Source organism: Notothenia rossii (assembly GCF_949606895.1).
Source record: "Notothenia rossii genome assembly, chromosome: 11".
In the NCBI taxonomy this organism is placed as follows: Eukaryota; Metazoa; Chordata; class Actinopteri; order Perciformes; family Nototheniidae; genus Notothenia; species Notothenia rossii.
In genome coordinates this window covers 58936704-58955788 of record NC_136910.1, presented here as the reverse complement: position 1 = coordinate 58955788, position 19085 = coordinate 58936704, and the positions used below count along the sequence as shown (strand labels likewise).

At 42.5% G+C, this 19085-nt stretch overlaps 1 protein-coding gene across 2 annotated transcripts in view; it reads left to right on the top strand.

The window, feature by feature from the left end:
* Positions 1-18462, top strand: part of npy8ar (neuropeptide Y receptor Y8a) — a 46292-nt gene extending 27830 nt beyond the window's left edge. The window contains exons 2-6 of one of the 2 annotated variants that reach the window (XM_079659640.1): positions 7974-8185; positions 8991-9320; positions 11002-11243; positions 14097-14243; positions 15685-18462. In XM_079659640.1, coding sequence (XP_079515766.1) covers positions 9012-9320; positions 11002-11243; positions 14097-14243; positions 15685-16135 — 1149 coding nt within the window. In that variant the 5' untranslated portion in view covers positions 7974-8185; positions 8991-9011 and the 3' untranslated portion in view covers positions 16136-18462. Of the gene's footprint in view, positions 1-7956; positions 8186-8990; positions 9321-11001; positions 11244-14096; positions 14244-15684 lie in introns of those variants that run through there. The other variant, XM_079659641.1, reaches the window with a different exon arrangement.
* The last annotated feature ends 623 nt before the right edge of the window (positions 18463-19085 follow it).

Here is a 19085-nt window from a genome sequence, read left to right as displayed (position 1 = left end):
CTTTTAATGCATATTTAAAAAACATATTGTAATTATTTATTTTTTCCAATGTGTCTTTGAGCAGCTGATAAAGCGCTTGACAAATACACATTTTTATTATTAATATTATTGATAAGTGAAAAACAATAGAAGATAAGTGGCAGTATATCTTTTGAAAAGTGACCGTATAAACTTAAAGGTGTGGTAGTTAATTAACTTCAGAAACACTTTTTGTTATATTCCATGGAATGCTCTTAACATCCCGATAGCAATGAATATCTGAAGTGCTTTGACAACAAATCCATAAAATCATTTCATCTGTGGAAGCCGTGGTTCTGTAAAAAGCACGACCAATCATCTGAGCCGGCTAAAGTAACTGGATGGCCTACCTGCCTGTCAGCCTTCCATCTGTGCACACACTGATCTGGTGCCCTCATTGCTCATGTGCGTGTTCGTGTGTGTTGGGGGAGGGGCTCTGTGAGGAAGTGGCAGATTTGCTCCGGTTGTGTATTTTCTAATTCTAGCGCCCTCGAACTGGTTTCTCCAAAGTTACCTACCCCACCTAAAGAGGAAGCTGTACTGTTTTACAGATGGTAAATACATTTAAATAAAAATACAGCGCTAAAAACACGGGGGGTTGCACAAAGGTTCCCAAGAATCAAAGATGGGATATTTAGATAAATCAGATCTTACTTGGGAAGTTATTGTGAAAGACTCTACATATCAGGAGATGCTGTTTCCTGATGGTGTTTTTCCAATGAAAGAACCCCTTGTATAATCAAAACAAGATGCTTCCAAGCCTGTAAAGCTTTATATTTACATGCTGAGTTATATACCAGTGTTATTATGGTCTGCGTTGATGTGACAGTCCGCCAAACAGAGACTTCCTGTGTTCGTCTCGTTCGTCCTTGAATTCGTCCTCTTCTGTTTCCTCGCTCGTCGTGTGAAGTCCTCCCGCCTCGAGCCGGAAAACCGCTCGCAGACATTTCAGCCAAGACAAAGTCAAAGAGTCAAAGCAGTGTGGGGAGGATCAGAGAACGGATATTTCCTTCATCTGTTGGGTTTCTGAGCCGAACCCTAACCCTAATTCCACATCTCGGTAATAAAGGGTTTGTCGTGCACGAACCAGAGTTGGGCAATGCGACCAAAAGCTACAAAATGTTTGGCTCTCCGACGACACAAATTAGATTTTTGTGGACAAATACATTTATCTAACGCTAATCTAGCTAATTGTCCTTCTTCTGAAGAGTGACAGGGAAAATGGCAGACAGTGAAACAGTGTGTAGAGCCGTCGCCGAACCCTAACCCTAATCTGACATATATTTAATTAAGGGTTTATTTCAAAATCCACAAAATGTTTGGCTTTCCGAATAAACAGATGAGAGTTTTTCAGAGAAATGTGGACAAATAAATGTGTCCTGTTCGTGGACATTTTCAAACCCTGAGCCATCGCCTAACCCTAACCCTAATCTGACATATATTTAAATAAGGGTTTATTTTGAACAAACAGTGATATTTGGACGATCACCAAATGGAAAATGTTGACATAATGCCAAAAAAAATCCCAAATCCAATTTTCTTTTGTTGACACGAATCAGATGTTTTCCGAGTAGTTTGGGCAAATCAATCTTTTTTGTGCAATTTTTGTCATATTGTCCAACCCCAAGCTACTTTCAGATGACTTTCAGATTCCTTCGGTGTCGTATGGATTTGGTAATCGATCTTTTTGGGCAAATATTGTCTTTTTTGTTAACCCTAATCCTAACCCTAATTTCACAACTCGCTTATGAATGCGTCATTTGAACAAACCAGAGCTGGGCTCACTTATATATCAGTTTACGCAAATACAAATAAAACACAAAGCTAAGTTCACATTACAAGCAACATCCAATCATCTTTTGGCCTTTTGGTGACAAATTCGATTTTTTCAGCGTAGTAAGCACAAATAAATCTATCCTTTTCTGCCATGTTTGCCCAACCCTAGGCTCCTTTCAGATTACAAGCAAAAGTGGCCTAATTAAAAAAAAAAAAACATTAGATTTATTTGGTGTCGTATGGATAAGTTAATCGATCTTTTAGGGCAAATGTTGTCTTTTTTGTGTTAACCCTAACCCTCATTTCACAACTCGTTAATTAAGGCATCTGCTTTCGCCAATTAGAAAACGTTGACATAATGTCCAACCCCAAGCTGCATCCACATTACAAGCAGAAGAGGCCTGAATCCAATCACCTTTTGGCTTCTTGGTGACACAGATGAGATGTTTCTGGGCAATTGATGTATTTTTTGTAATGTAGCTGACGAGTGAGAGTCAGTGCCATAGAGAGTGTGAGAAAGCAGGAACGTTTGTGAGTCAACATTAGATCAAGCACATTTAAGGAGCTTATTAAATCTAAATATACTCAGCAATGCATTTTAGTCGCGCCGTGTTGACAAAGCAAGACTTTTTGTTGACAATCACATCCGGGTCACTTTCATTTGGGTTCCTAAATCCAAAATAAACTTGATTACAGGAACAAAAACCCGACTTTGATAACGCTCCATCCCTCGTTCTTCATTGCAGATCGATTATGGTAGTCTTGTTTTAAAGCCTGAACATCTGAAGGTAGGATTTTATGAAACCCTCGACAGACTGATATGATCGTTGCACATTTCTGGCATTCATTTCCCCCAGAATGCTTCAGATATCCATGCACACAGTTATGGGTCACTTCAAACAGACATTTCAGTCTGGACAGAAAGGTCAGATTTATTTAAAAGAAAAAGGAATTGAGCCTTAAGTCTACGAGACTAGAAGATCGTCCAATCAGAGAAATCACTAGTAGAAGTGTAGGAATGGCAATGAAATTATTCTGACCTGAGCTCCTCCAACAATGCAACACAATCAAATACAAAAATAAAAAATGGTGCAAGAAGTCTCTATATACAATATGATATGCACAAGAACAGATTATTAAATTAAATAATGTAAATTAAGACAACATTAAATTCGGTTTATTGTGGTGATAACTATTTATATAAATTAGTATGCACATTTCAGCACAAGGCAATTGAAAGTGCTTTACAAAAGACATTAAGAAAAAGGCATTTAAAAAGCCAAGATAATGAAATAAACATTAAAAGACAACTTACATGTATAAAAGTTACAGAGCAGTGTAAGATATAAATAGCTCAATTAAAAGCAGCGGCAAAAAGAAAAGTCTTCAGCCAATAAATCAAAGTAAATAAATCAAGGTTTCATAATGCATCGAGACCTCAGTGAGGCCTTTAGGACTCTTATATCCTATTCAACCCAACCCAGTGTAACGGCCAGACGTGTAAAGGTCACGTTGGTCCACGCTGGGAGACGTCAGCATGACACGGTTTCACCCCTCAGAGCGTCACAGTGACACCGTATTGTTAACATGGCCCACCGTGCAGAAACACCCGGATGTCGACAAGCAAGCCTCTATCGCGACTTTTGGTTCACTGCAGCGGGGTAGACACATTTAAGCGTCCCTAAGCGTCCTCGCTCAGGCCTCGGGCTGCCTCGCTGGCCGTCCGAGGCCGTGGCGCATTTCCATTACAGTTTAGGACCTGGGGCAGCAATCCAGTGTGGGCGGGGCATCTGTGCAGAGACATCCTGGAACACTTTCACACTTCGAGTTATTCCGTTGAGCTCCCGCTGGATTGTATCATCCCCAATGGGATGTAGGAACGTCAAAAAATGCTGTGTATAAAAATGCTGCAAGCTTGCTTCTAGATATATATGCGACGCTAGGGATGATCTCGCGCTCGATCTTGTGACGATTCTCTCTGACCAATCAGCAGTCGAGAGTGTTGACATCACTAGTTCAGCCCTGGCTTGATAGAACCACGATTTTATGGGGCCGGAAAAAGAGGGAACAAGTACCCGCTAGCCGGTGCTACGCTACATGGAAAGGCCACCAAAAACTGGCCTGGCCGCTTGAGGAGGATTAAGGACGCTTAAACGGGGCTACCCGCTGCAGTGGAAATGCGCCATTAGACACACATTTTTGTGGAGGATACGAAGATTTGTTCAGTTCTTGTCAAGGAAATGTATATATACTACGTATGTTACTGACGAGGTAAGGGCGGTTACTCTTTAACCAGGGTTATAAACTCCCGCCCTCCACGGCTTTGTTAAATGTAGCCTACTACGTGAGTTTAGAAACCTGGTTAAAGAGTAACCGCCCTTACGGGACGCTCTAATAAGTAAAGCGAACGCGCAAACAAGGAGACGACACTTCACCTGGCCTCCTATTGGTTGAGAGATTTTGAGATGGTTGTTGCAGAGTGGAAGCGTACAGTTTGAGCAGAAGCAGATCTAAGCGCAAGCAGGCTCTATTTGAGTGCGAGGACAGGGTTCGAGAGAAAGGAATACATAATCTGAACGTGAAATCAATAAATGATGCTCTCAAATTGAAAGAACACGCTCTTGAACGAAGATAGGGAATAACCTCCATGACACGGGAAATACTGTTTTCACGCCGAGAGATGGCGATAACTCCACATGGACACTGGCCAATCCAGAACCTCTTTAGTGACATACGTAGTAAAAATACATTTGCTTGACAAGAACTGAACAAATGTTCGTGAACCAAAAGTCGTGAGAGAAGCTTGCTTGTCAACATCCGGGTGTTTCTGCACAGGTGGGCCATGTGTTGCCTCTCGTCAACTTTGTGTCACGATTCTTATGTCGTGTCACGGTTTTAGTTTTGTGTGTCTGGTCATGGGCTTTGTTTTGCTGTTCTGTTCTCCCTGTGTCTTCCTCCCGGTCGTTAGTTTCCCTGGTGTGTCTGATTGTCTGATTGTGTTCACCTGTTGCCCTTGTGTTTCTCCTTCCCCGCCCGGCTGTTTCTCGTCTCGTGATTACCCCTCCCTGTATTTAGTCTCGTCTCTTCCTGTGTTCGGTGTTCAACATCAGGTGGGCCATGCGTTGTGTCTCGTCAACTTTGTTAGTTTTGTTTATGTATTATTTCTGTCATTCCAAGTCTAGTCAGGTTTTCATGTTATTTCACGTCATGTCTGTTTATGTCATTTATCTCTGGTCAAATCCCCGTGTTTCATGTCATGTCTCGTTTTCCATTTCCTGTTTTATTTTGTACTTACCTCTTGTCTCATTTCAGTTCCTGTTACTTCCTCCCTTTGTGTGTTTTCCCGCCATCATCAGCGTCTGCCCCGCCCCTGATTGTTTCCACCTGTTCCTTCTCACCTCATGTTTAAATAGTCCTGTCTCTCCCTCTCCTGTATCAGTTTGTCTTGTTTGTTTCCATGGATGGTCGTGCCAGGCTTCAGCCAAGAGAGGATCATTTCCAGTCTAGTCAGGTTCAGTTATTTTGTTATTTAGTTATTTTTTACTTAAATTAATCTTAAATTCTCTTTTTGTTTTTTCCCTCCTTGTGAGCGCTTTTTGTTTAATCCTTTACCTACTCTGTTAAGAGGGATTTTCTGTTTGCTTGAAATTAAAATAAATGTTTTGCTACATTCAAGACTGTCTCTGGGTCGAGCATTTGGGTTCTCCAGTTTGTGTTAAGGTCGTGAAACCATGTTAACAATACAGTGTCACTGTGACGCTCTGAGGGGTGAAACGTGTCATCCTGACGTCTCACGCTGGGTTGGTTTTACCACGACGTAAACCATAATCAAAAAGGGACTAAACAGCTCTACTGTCCGACTGTTCCAGATCCATGTGTGCACCAAATATCTCCATATTCCATTATTTAAATATGTGCAAATAGCACAGGAGCATTGCTGTTTGAATACAGCTTGGTTAACCCTTTCACTTTCTTTATGTCTTATTTGTATAATCCTTTCTGTTTGTTTCCTGTGTCTGTATTAATGGATTTACAGACTAATCGTTACAGATTAACTCAAATATAGCCGTGTCGGGTCCGGTTATGTGATGCTGCGGGATATAGAACGAAAAAACAACTGTAAAATACTAAAGGGCATCATCATCATCATCAGGGTGAAGTGTCACAGCCCTGAGTCTTCTGGCCTTCCTCCAGAGAATATCATGTCACAACTAAATTCAATCCTGATCATTCAAGAAATATAATGCAACAAACTGCATGAAGCATATTTCCTTAATGTATATGATGTTATATAGAGTTCTGCCTGCAAATAAGATGTTTCCTTCTTTGTAGCTCAACGAAATGACCTTGAATGTCCTTCAGTTGTGTGAAAGAGGCCCTTTCCACTCATGTTCAGGCGTATATCAGTATGTAGTGTCTCTACTTTAAAGAGTCCTCTCCTGCTGATGTTCAGGTGTATATCAGTATGTAGTGTCTCTACTTTAAAGAGTCCTCTCCTGCTGATGTTCAGGTGTATATCAGTATGTAGTGTCTCTACTTTAAAGAGTCCTCTCCTGCTGATGTTCAGGTATATATCAGTATGTAGGGTCTCTACTTTAAAGAGTCCTCTCCTGCTGATGTTCAGGTGTATATCAGTATGTAGTGTCTCTACTTTAAAGAGTCCTCTCCTGCTGATGTTCAGGTGTATATCAGTATGTAGTGTCTCTACTTTAAAGAGTCCTCTCCTGCTGATGTTCAGGTGTATATCAGTATGTAGTATCTCTACTTTAAAGAGTCCTCTCCTGCTGATGTTCAGGTGTATATCAGTATGTAGTGTCTCTACTTTAAAGAGTTCTCTCCTGCTGATGTTCAGGTGTATATCAGTGTGTAGTGTCTCTACTTTAAAGAGTTCTCTCCTCCTGATGTTCAGGTGTATATCAGTATGTAGTGTCTCTACTTTAAAGAGTCCTCTCCTGCTGATGTTCAGGTGTATATCAGTATGTAGTGTCTCTACTTTAAAGAGTTCTCTCCTCCTGATGTTCAGGTGTATATCAGTATGTAGTGGCTCTACTTTAAAGAGTCCTCTCCTGCTGATGTTCAGGTGTATATCAGTATGTAGTGTCTCTACTTTAAAGAGTCCTCTCCTGCTGATGTTCAGGTGTATATCAGTATGTAGTGTCTCTACTTTAAAGAGTCCTCTCCTGCTGATGTTCAGGTGTATATCAGTATGTAGTGTCTCTACTTTAAAGAGTCCTCTCCTGCTGATGTTCAGGTGTATATCAGTATGTAGTGTCTCTACTTTAAAGAGTCCTCTCCTGCTGATGTTCAGGTGTATATCAGTATGTAGTGTCTCTACTTTAAAGAGTCCTCTCCTGCTGATGTTCAGGTGTATATCAGTATGTAGTGTCTCTACTTTAAAGAGTACTCTCTAAAAGACTGAAACAACACTGTTGTGAAATAACACTTCCTTAGAAATGTCTTAATGTTGTTCCTGGCTGCTGCTTTTTATGCGTTCACTAACTTTCATAATGATGCCACTTATTTTTATACCTTTAATTTCTTGCTGTAGGGCGAATCAAATAAAAACAATGCAACATATGTAGAAAAATAGAAAAATAAAAAATAGTGCAAGAAGTCTCATCTTGGAATCTACAGTACATACACTGAACAAAAATATAAACGCAACACTTTTGTTTTTGCTCCCATTTTTCATGAGATGAACTCAAAGATCTAAAACATTTTCTAAATACACAAAATAACCATTTCTCTCAAATATTGTTCACAAATCTGAAAGAATCTGTGATAGTGAGCACTTCTCCTTTGCCGAGATAATCCATCCCACCTCACAGGTGTGGCATATCAAGATGCTGATTAGACAGCATGATTATTTCACAGGTGTGCCTTAGGCTGGCCACAATAAAAGGCCACTCTGAAACGTGCAGTTTTGCTTTATTGGGGGGGTCTGGGGGGTCCACACCATATACTGACTGGTTTTCGGACCCCCCCCAGACCCCCCCAATAAAGCAATCTTAATCAAAGTGTGTGAGAAACAAGACAACAAGAATGTTCTTCAGTAATGAAGTATTTTTACTCCAATACTTCCCACCTCTGGGAAAAGGTATGTTTAACGAAGAATAGTTGGTAAGTATTCAGTTGACTCTGCCCCTCATCATCCTCCATGTTTCCTCTGTGTTTTTCAGGGACTCTGACGCCGGGATGGAAAAAGAGGGCAGCGTCTATTTCTGAATCTTCTCCATTAAAACTCATCACCCCTCCATCCTGTCCTCTCCTCTCTGAGCACACTTTCCTTTCTCAGGATGGTTCAATAGCAGCCTCTGAACTTTTGTGTTTTCCAGAAGTTTAAAGTAATTAACTACATTTACCAAGTACTGCACTTAAGTACAATTTGAAGGTACTTCTACTACTAAATTCAGAGGTACATGGTGTACTTCTACTCCACTACGTGTATTTATACCTTTAGTTACTTCTCAGATGTGGATGAATGATGTGAAATCTAACCAAGTGTTAAATCAGACTTTAGTTCCACCTGGAGTAAATCCACCAGCTACCCTGCAGTATACAAAGTCATTCAGACTAGCTGCACCTTTACCAGCTTTGAGAACACTTTCATGATCAATCATTATAAAACATATCATATATATTATTCTGAAATGGACCAATCTGCACAACGACTACTTTTACTGTCTTTCACTATATTTTGATGAGAATACTTTTCTACTTTCACTTGAGGAACATTTTGAATACAGGACTTTTACTGTAACAGAGTATTCCTACACTCTAGTGCTAGTACTTTTACTCAAGTACAAGATCTGAGTACTTCTACTTTTACTCAAGTACAAGATCTGAGTACTTCTACTTTTACTCAAGTACAATATCTGAGTACTTCTACTTTTAGTCAAGTACAAGATCTGAGTACTTCTACTTTTAATCAAGAACAAGATCTGAGTACTTCTACTTTTAGTCAAGTACAAGATCTGAGTACTTCTACTTTTAATCAAGAACAAGACCTGAGTACTTCTACTTTTACTCAAGTACAAAATCTGATTACTTCTACTTTTACTCAAGTACATGATCTGAGTACTTCTACTTTTACTAAGTACAAGATCTGAGTACTTCTACTTTTACTCAAGTACAAGATCTGAGTACTTCTACTTTTACCCAAGTACAAGACCTGAGTACTTCTACTTTTACTCAAGTAGAACATCTGAATACTCGCCATGTCCAACGACAGCAGCCTCCTCGGCGTCTGGGAGAACTCTGATTGGTCGGAAACGTCGCAGTGCCCGCCCTCTGTAGGCGGAGCCACTTTCCTGATCGTGGCGTACAGCGTTGTCATAGCAATAGGGTTGCTGGGCAACGCTGGACTGGTGTTCATCATCGCCCGTCAACAGGAGTTACGCAACGTCACCAACATCCTGATCGCCAACCTGTCGTGCTCCGACATCCTGATGTGTGTGGTGTGTCTGCCCGTCACCGTCATCTACACACTGATGGACCGCTGGGTGCTGGGGGAGGCGCTGTGTAAGGTCAGCACACACACACACACACACACACACACACACACACACACACACACACACACACACACACACACACACACACACACACACACACACACACACACACACACACACACACACACACACACACACACACATAATTCCATTGTTGAGGGCTACTAGAATAGATTCACATTGTTCAATGTTCCAAACTCACATTGGTTTGTCACACAGCATCTCTGTATTGTGTGTGTATTCACTCTCTGTCCTGCAGAGTCTGGAGAATCACAGAACGACCGGCCATTGGCGGCCGGCTCGGTTCACTCACGGCCAGCACCGCCCTTAATGTGTTTTTAAACGGCTACCCCCCCCCCCCCCCCCTGTTGACAATTCGCCGCACCCCCTAAGTAAAATGACCTCCCTTCCTATGGAGCTGGCTTACTGGTGTCTTTTCCTGGTTGCTGCTTGGGGTCTGCGAGACAGCGAGACACAGCGAAACCCAGCCCGAAACCGGCCCGAGCACACACACACCCGCAGCCTGGCTGGGAGTCTGTGGGTGTTTCTCAATCTCGAGGATGCTGGCTTGGTAGTCGCGTACTTCCAAGTCACTTCCTTCAGAAACGAAGCAAGTATGCTTCCAAGGCTTCGGAAAACGAAGAAGAATGGAACAGGATAACAAGTGTGCCACTCTCTCTAACGGTTTCAACATAAACTGTACCGAAAATAAATACCTCACGATGTCTATCTAATTATGAACTTGCTTTACTTTCATGGAACACATTTGGTGATAACAAAAGTAACAAAGTAACATATTTACCAACACATGTTCTACGCCACTACATACTTACATTTAAATGTGTGCTGTGCTGCGTCGGTTCAGCCATTCTCCGCAAGGGTTTTTGAAATTGGTCCGTGCGCAAAGCATTGTGGGGATTTTAAGGACGCAAAGTCTACCCATGTGCAGCCTCGATATTTCCCCCAAACCAAGGACGCGGCCTCGGTGGAATTCCAAGTATGCTGGACATTGGAACAGTACTTCGGCGGCACTCGCTTGGAAGCCAGTATCCTCGAGATTGAGAAACGGCCTGTGTGTGTGCTCAGGGCGAGCCCAGGCCAAGCCTCGCCGCATCCCGCCGTCTCAGGCTGAGAAATCCGGGGAGCTCCAGCTGAGAAAAGATTGAGTGTGTGTGAGGAAGTCCGCGGATTGGTCCAGCCGTTACGTCACTATACTCAGGAAGAAAAAAATGGAAAAAGAAAAATGTCCAACGAGGCGTTCAGGGGCAGCAGAGACAGGTCTTCTCTGTGTTAGAGTTTTACTCACTACTGGGTGTACTTTGTGGGTTTGTGACTCTGTAGGCCGGTTACATGCAAAAAAAGCTACATAACACACAAGGCGACGGGCAAGAACCAGAAAAGCATGACATGGGACCTTTAAGTTGAGAAAGATTCTGAGAAACAGTCATAAGTATCAGACAACGTATATATGTTCCCAGAGCCCTATCTTCCCTCAGTTCAGTATTCTGTTACCACTCATCCAGTAACCTTTTCAACATGTTAAACACAGAGAAACATGTCCACCTGTCCCCCTGACTGTCCCAGGTGACTCCCTTCGTGCAGTGTGCCTCGGTGACGGTCTCTGTCTCCTCTGTCCAGGTGACTCCCTTCGTGCAGTGTGTCTCGGTGACGGTCTCTGTCTCCTCTGTCCCAGGTGACTCCCTTCGTGCAGTGTGTCTCGGTGACGGTCTCTGTGTTCTCGCTGGTTCTGATTGCTCTGGAGCGCCACCAGCTGATCCTCCATCCCACCGGCTGGTCCCCTGCAGCCGGACACTCCTACCTGGCTGTGGGCTTCACCTGGCTGCTGGCTGGCGTCATCTCCATCCCCTTCCTCTCCTACAACATCCTCACCAACGACCCCTTCCAGAACATCAGCCTGCCTGCCAACCCCTTCAGGTGAGCCCACAGATTCAGGTGTATCTTATTGTTAGAACACTCTCCCTGGTCCCCAGTGTGAGCTTGAACCTCAGGATCCATGTATCTGTGATCCTCTCCAGAATGGAAGTAGTCATCACATACAGAGCATCAACTAGTTCCTGAACAGTGTCCTTCACATGCTGATATCCAAGAGAGGGAGTTCCACAGTCACAAGATGGAGGAACAGCGGTTCTTCTACGTAATAATACATCCTGTCATGTGCAAAACACTGAGTTGTTTCTCAAAATGTTGGCTTTTTTTGGACTTTTTCTCTCAAAATTCGGACTCGTTATCAACATTCTAACTTTTTCTCAAAAGTCTCAAAATTCTAACTTTTGTTAAAAATGTGCCTTTTTCTCAAAAATCTGATTTTTTCTGAAAATCTTGACTTTTTCTCAAAATCTTAATTTTTTTAACTTTTCCTCAAAATTCTGACTTTCCGGAAAAATTTGAATTTTCCTAAAAAAATTGAATTTTTTCTCTAATTTTTTATGACTTTTTTTTTTTAATCAAAAGATTCGGACTTTCTCTCAAATTTTGGACTCGTTATCAACAGTCTAACTTTTTCTCAAAAATCTCAAAATTCTAAGTTTTCCTGAAAATGTTGCTTTTTCTCAAAAATCGGAATTTTTCTCAAAATCTTAATTTTTTAAAATTTTCCTCAAAATTCTGACTTTTCCTCAAAATTCTGACTTTTCCTAAAAAAATTGAATTTTTTCTCTAAAATATAAAAAATCTGAATCTTTTCTGAATTCTGACTTTTAAAAAAAAAAACGTTTGGACTTTCTCAAAATTCGGACTCCTTATCAAAATTCTGACTGTTTCCACACTTGGCTGCTCCTGATTGGACGGGAAGTCGCTGCGTTTGACTCGGAGAGAGATCTGAGGAACACGACAGGGTTTTAATTGGACATCTTTCGCAACATGGGTCACTGAATACTGAAAGTTTCTGGACTGATCGTCAGTCACACCTTCAGATCCATGATCTAATGTCTCTTAGAGCTTCATGGACACCACAGAGGGGGGGGGGGGGGGAGCTATCATATGCCTCAAACAGTCCTGATGCTCTTCTAGGTAATCACACATCCTGTCATGTTCTCAGCTGCAGTTGGGATACCTTTGTTAGCATGCTGCTCTCATGTTGGAAGAGGACATTCAGGATTTCCCCAACACTATTCTACTCTGTTTCTTCTCGCACTGTTCTGAATGTTTTATGTCTTATATGTTGCATTGTTGGTGGAGCCTCGGACTCCAGATTCTCAATCTAAAAGTCGACAAGTTATTGAGAGCATCATCTCTTTGGCACCATAGGCAATAAACTGCTCTTACATTTCATAACAAACGAGGTAAAGCAAGTTATAATTCCCCGTGTATCAACAGCAACACTGTATATTTAAATATATATATTGAATTTGTTGTAACTGTACGGACACTTGTGTGAGGTAATTACACGTTTCATGTTTTTTCCGCCTGCGTTGAAATGTAATCCTGTTGTCGGCCCTTGAACAACGAGTTTATTATATTTGACTCAAGTCGGTGATCAGAGCGCTGTTTCCACACTTGGCTGCTCCTGATTGGTCGGGAAGTCGCTGCGTTTGACTCGGAGAGAGTTCTGAGGAACACGACAGGGTTTTAATTGGACATCTTTCACAACATGGGTCACTGAATACTGAAGGTTTCTGTCACACCTTCAGATGTAACCCACTACAGAGGGGGGGTTAACCTTTAGATATGATGAATGTGTGAAGGACTGTATCTCAAAGTGAGGACATTTTGTGGGGATGTCAGGATTTCATTAATGAACTCGTTTCAGACTCCGGTTTAATGCGGACTAAATATTCACTTTTTTCTTTACTGACTGAAATGCAATATAATTAACGGATAGTGTGTTAAGCTCTATATTATCATTATTACTTATGTATTATTTACTAAAGTACTCAGAGTAAAAGTAGAAGTACTCAGATCTTGTTCTTGAGTAAAAGTAGAAGTACTCAGATCTTGTACTTGAGTAAAAGTAGAAGTACTCAGATCTTGTACTTGAGTAAAAGTAGAAGTACTCAGATTTTGTACTTGATTAAAAGTAGAAGTACTCAGATCTTGTACTTGAGTAAAAGTAGAAGTACTCAGATCTTGTACTTGAGCAAAAGTAGAAGTACTCAGATTTTGTACTTGATTAAAAGTAGAAGTACTCAGATTTTGTACTTGAGTAAAAGTAGAAGTACTCAGATCTTGTACTTGAGTAAAAGTAGAAGTACTCAGATCTTGTACTTGAGTAAAAGTAGAAGTACTCAGATCTTGTACTTGAGTAAAAGTAGAAGTACTCAGATCTTGTACTTGAGTAAAAGTAGAAGTACTCAGATCTTGTACTTGAGTAAAAGTAGAAGTACTCAGATCTTGTACTTGAGTAAAAGTAGAAGTACTCAGATCTTGTTCTTGAGTAAAAGTAGAAGTACTCAGATCTTGTACTTCAGTAAAAGTAGAAGTACTCAGATCTTGTACTTGAGTAAAAGTAGAAGTACTCAGATCTTGTACTTGAGTAAAAGTAGAAGTTCCAGAGTGTAGGAATACTCTGTTACAGTAAAAGTCCTGCATTCAAAATGTTCCTCAAGTAAAAGTAGAAAAGTATTCTCATCAAAATATAGTGAAAGTAGCGACAGTAAAAGTAGTGATTGTGCAGATTGGTCCATTCCCCCCCCCCCCCCTCTCTCTCACTCCTCAGGGACCATGTGATCTGCACACACTAACCCCCCCCCCGTCTCTCTCTCTCTCCTCAGGGACCATGTGATCTGCACACACTAACCCCCCCCCCCCCCTCTCTCTCTCTCTCCTCAGGGACCATGTGATCTGCATGGAGCTCTGGCCCTCAGACCAGCACCGGCTCCTCTACACCACCTCTCTGCTGATCTTCCAGTACGGCCTGCCTCTGCTGCTGGTGCTGCTCTGCTACCTGAGGATCTTCCTCCGCCTGAGGAGACGCAGGTCTGTCCTCTGTCTTCATCTCACCGAGCAGTGTCTCCGGATGCTTGTGTTACAATATCAAGATACTACAGAAGCACTGACACCTCATTCACACCAATGGTGTTTCAGGTTCGGAGCTGGAGCTTGAAAAGCACCGGGTTTTTCTGTTCACACCGCAGCGGAGGAGCCTCTTAGCTCCGGAATCCGGTTCATTTCAAGCACCAAAAAATTGTCCGGCCAGAGCAAAAGCACCGTGTACGTCACGCTTACGTCGAGGCGGGGGCGGGGGCAGGGGCGGGGGCGGGGTCAACTCCTGAACAACAACACAAAGCCGGCGCTTTATCCAGTTTGTACACAACGATGGAGAAACTTAACAAGCAGCAGTGGTCCACTGAAGAGACCAGCTACCTACTGGGGATCTGCTCTTCTGAAGAGGTGCAGAGGAAGCTGGAGCACAATCGGCCATTGTTATTACATTGCATTTAGCTGAGGCTTTTATCCAAAGAGACTTACAATAAGTGCGTTCGACCAACAAGATACAACCTTGAAGAAAACAGAATCATAAAAGTTCATCTGGTTTCATAGAGCCAAACATTTCAAGTGCTACTCAACTGGCTTTAGATAAGCCAGCCCTTTATTAGTAGATAAATGCTTTGTTAGTAGTTCTATCGCTCGAAGTGGAGTCGATGTTGTTGTCGGTGTCAGCTGTGAGGGGTTTCCGCGCGGTCTGGCTTTATGAAGCTGGCACGCAAACGGTTACGTCATGACACAAACGATGACGCAATAACAAGTCGGACTCTGGGCGGTGTGAAAAGAGACGGAGCTAAACCGAAGAACCGGTTCTGAACCTGAAAAGCTCTACGGAGCTTGAACCGGAGTTGCGTTGGTGTGAATGAGGTATGCATGCAGAACCCAACATGGCTGCAGTTTGCTCCCTGCATCTGAATACAGTTCAGAAATGCTACTGTAAGAATGTAAACAAAATAAGAAAAACCTATATATTAGAAGTATTCTAACAGCTGAGGTCAGGGTGGTAGCAGACATTTGGTTAAGCTGTCCAGCATGCAGCTTTCTCCTCCTGGAAACACAAATCAAATCCAGCTCAACCAGGTTATAAAACTCAGGAGAGGAAACTATTTTTATCAGACTAGAAAATAGATCAACAGAATAGTCTTTTGCTCATTTGCTTCTCAGGGCTCCCCGAACGCCAGAACTCCTTTAGGCGCTCTATTTATATTTCTATTCCCCAGCATTGTGCCGGGGCTTCAGTTTGGATTCAGAAGACTGACTCCAGGCTTCCTGCAGAGCGGAAATGTACATTTGTTACAGCAGAAAAGAGCCAAAGAAAGCTCAATGTTACCTAAGAAGCATGCATAACATATGTATAAATGTATATGCATTGTGCCGGGGGCTCTTTGTGGTATTTCAGACGCTTGACCCCAGACCTGCTGCTGTGTTTCAGGGACATGTTGGATCGTAGCCGCAGGACCCAGAGCGCTCACAGGATCAACGTCATGCTGCTCTGCATCGTGGTGGCCTTCGCTCTGTGCTGGCTGCCGCTCACCGTCTTCAACACTCTGTTCGACTGGCACCACCAGGCGCTGCCCGACTGCCAGCACAACGCCGTGTTCTCCGCCTGCCACCTCACCGCCATGGCCTCCACCTGCATCAACCCCGTGGTGTACGGCTTCCTCAACAGCAACTTCCAGAGGGAGCTGAAGGCGACGCTGCAGCGCTGCCAGTGTGGAGGCGGACCGGCCGAGGTCTACGAGAGCTTCCCTCTTTCCACGGTGGGCAGCGAGGGCACGACTAAAAACACCTCCATGAACAGGATGGGGTCCGTGTGCGTGCTGTCGCCAAAACTCGAGATCAGTTCGGCTATACGGGACAAAACAATACCGGCTAACACCTGAGGAAGAAGTTTGGCTGACACCTGAAACACTACGTTACTGTGCATAACTTTGCCGGCAGATTGAAACTTCACTCCAGCCGGTTGTTGGGCATATTGAGGTCGACTGATGTAGCTTCACTTACAAACACAGGTACATAATGGTGTAAATGGACTCTGTTGAGGGACAAAAGAGCTGCATGAACAGTCTGTTCGCTAAGCCCCGCCCCCCTTTTGGTAACCCTTGCTATAGCAACGATAACATCTGAGAAAGCAGTTTGACTGAAACACTATATAATACTACTTATATAATATAACTTTACCGGCAGATTGAAACCTAACTCCGGCCGGTTGTTGGGCGGATTGTGGTCGACTGTTATTACTTTACTTACAACAGGTAAGAAAGGTACATAATCGTGTATTTATTTTTTATAATGGGCAACTATAGCACTTGAGAAAGCAGTTAGGTTGACAGCTGAAATATCACTTCAACTTTACTGTGCATAACTTTACCGGTAGATTGTAATTCACTCCGGCCGGCTGTGGGCTCGACTGATGTAGCTTTGCTTAGAAAATACAGGTTCATAATCGTTTAAATGGACTCTGTTGATGGACAAGGGGGAAAAAAAACAAAAAGCTGAAAGAACAGAATTATCGCTAAGCCCCGCCCCCTTTGGTAACCATTAGCCGCTTTCACACCAAGTACTTTCCCGTACTTACTTCCCAGCACTTAGTACCCCCATGGAACTAAGTACAGATCGCGTTCACACCGGAATAAGTCCCTGAGGGAGGATTAGGCAAATGAAGCCGCTGACGTCACTTCTTCTTCTTCTGCTTTGGGTTTACTGGCAGGCCGCAAACAACTTCACGGCGTATACTGCCACCCGAAGTCTCTGGCCGGAGGTCCCCGGAGTTGGGGACTGGCTTCAGTAGAAGCTGCTGGGACTCCCAGCAGCTTCTACTGAAGCCTTCAGAGTAAATCGCCTGAACGTCGACACCTCCTCATCTCCACCGCTCCCATGTTTTATTTTGTGTTGCCATAAGTTAGTCTCTCTCCGTTCGTGCGCGGGGCTAATGCTAATGCTAATAATGCTAATGCTAGCAAATACAATGGCGGCTTCACAACACTTTTCAGAGTTTTACGGGGCGTGGATTGCAATTCACCCAGCCAATCGAAATTGGTACTTTTTTCTCCCCAGGATACCCACACCTCTCTAGCAGGGACTAAACATGAGGGTTAACATTTCTCTGAACTAAGTTCTCTTTTTGGTGTGAACGCAAAATTCCACGCACTAACGGAACTAAATGGGAAAAGTACGGGTAAAAGCACGGTGTGAAAGCGCCTAGCAAAACATGGTACTCTGATTAGGTTCCTGATCAAGTTTTCTAACACATAGTTAGTAATCGTGCAGGAATACATTTAAGAAATCCTCCCAACCCGGATCCAAACCATGTTGAAGGTCCTAAATGTGTTGATATTGTGCTAAAAGACAGTTCCCAGGAAAACATCTCTAGCAAGGAAAATAAATCGAGTTTGTTCTTGTTGTGCATTTGATTGAGTTAGCTGTGGTATTACAGTGTGACAAGAATATGGTATAAAACTGTAACGTAATATACAGAAAAGGGTTTGTTATTGTCTGCTAAGGAAACCCTGTTCGGATGCTAACTGTAGACAAACGCACTTCAAGACATACTTTCGGGTTGAATAATAAAGATTTTGGGGCAAAAATAACGCCATCTCTGGAAAGAAAATGTAATCCGCTCCATCACGTGTTTGAAGTGTGATTCTTCCAACTGTAAATGGTCATTATGATGGTGATAGTATTTAGAAAGTGTGGTGGAGATGATCAATGGAAGTAAATGGGGGTTCTGAACATTGTAACACAACTCATTGAGTATAGAAAGCTCTCATGAAACTCCATATGAATGCATTTAGAAACAGTGTTCATATTGTCGATGCCACTCAGCCTTACTTTTCTTTGGATGAGATCAAACTCTGTAGGAATGTTTTACAAACTGAGGACGTTTTGTTTCAGACTGTGAATTCAAAGAAGTGGATTTTAAATAATTGGTGACCTTTAACTTCCCCTTCTTTTACTGTGTCTCCAATTCTAACGTTTCCATTGCACCTTTTAAATAAAGCGTGTACATCTTCCATTCCAGATTATACATTGGTATTCATTAAACAGCCACGAAATGACTCTTCATCACATCATGTTCCATTTGGCTGTACTGAAGTAGAACACAGATTGTATTTAACTTTAATAAACTAGGGGGAACATCTTGGACTTTCTCCATTTTCTACTTTTCTGATGAATTCTCTGTAAACATTGTTGGTTCATTGTCAATAAACCAAGCGTGTGTAAAACCTCAGAACTCCAGTAATAACTCACATTTCTCATTTTTAAAGGTGGGGTATGTAATTTTGGAGAAACCAGCTCGAGTGCACTAGAATTTGAAAATACACAACCGGAAATAATCTGCCCCTTCCTTCAGACTTCCTCACAGAGCCCCTCCTCCAACACACACGAACGCGCACATGACCAATGAGGGCACGAGATCAGTTTGTGCACAGATGGAAGGCTGACAGGCAGGTAGGCCATCCAGTTACTTTAGCCGGCTCAGATGATTGGTCGTGCTTTTTACAGCACCACGGCTTCCACAGATGATATTTTTTATGGATTTATTGTCAAAGCACTTCAGATATTCATTGCCATCGGGATGTTAAGAGCATTCCATGGAATATAACAACAAGTGTCTCTGAAATAAATGACATATCCCACCTTTAAGCAAACCAGAACTACCACCAGCTGGCTCTGTTATGTTTGAAATACTTTTCAGTCAACAGAAGTATCAAGGCCCCATTTTCAAATATATTCCACACAAAAATGCCTTTGATTGTATTTCATTGCAACTTTATTTGACCCTTTCAGCAAATTTGACTTTCCTCTTCGTAGCTGTTTTCCTTCCCAAAG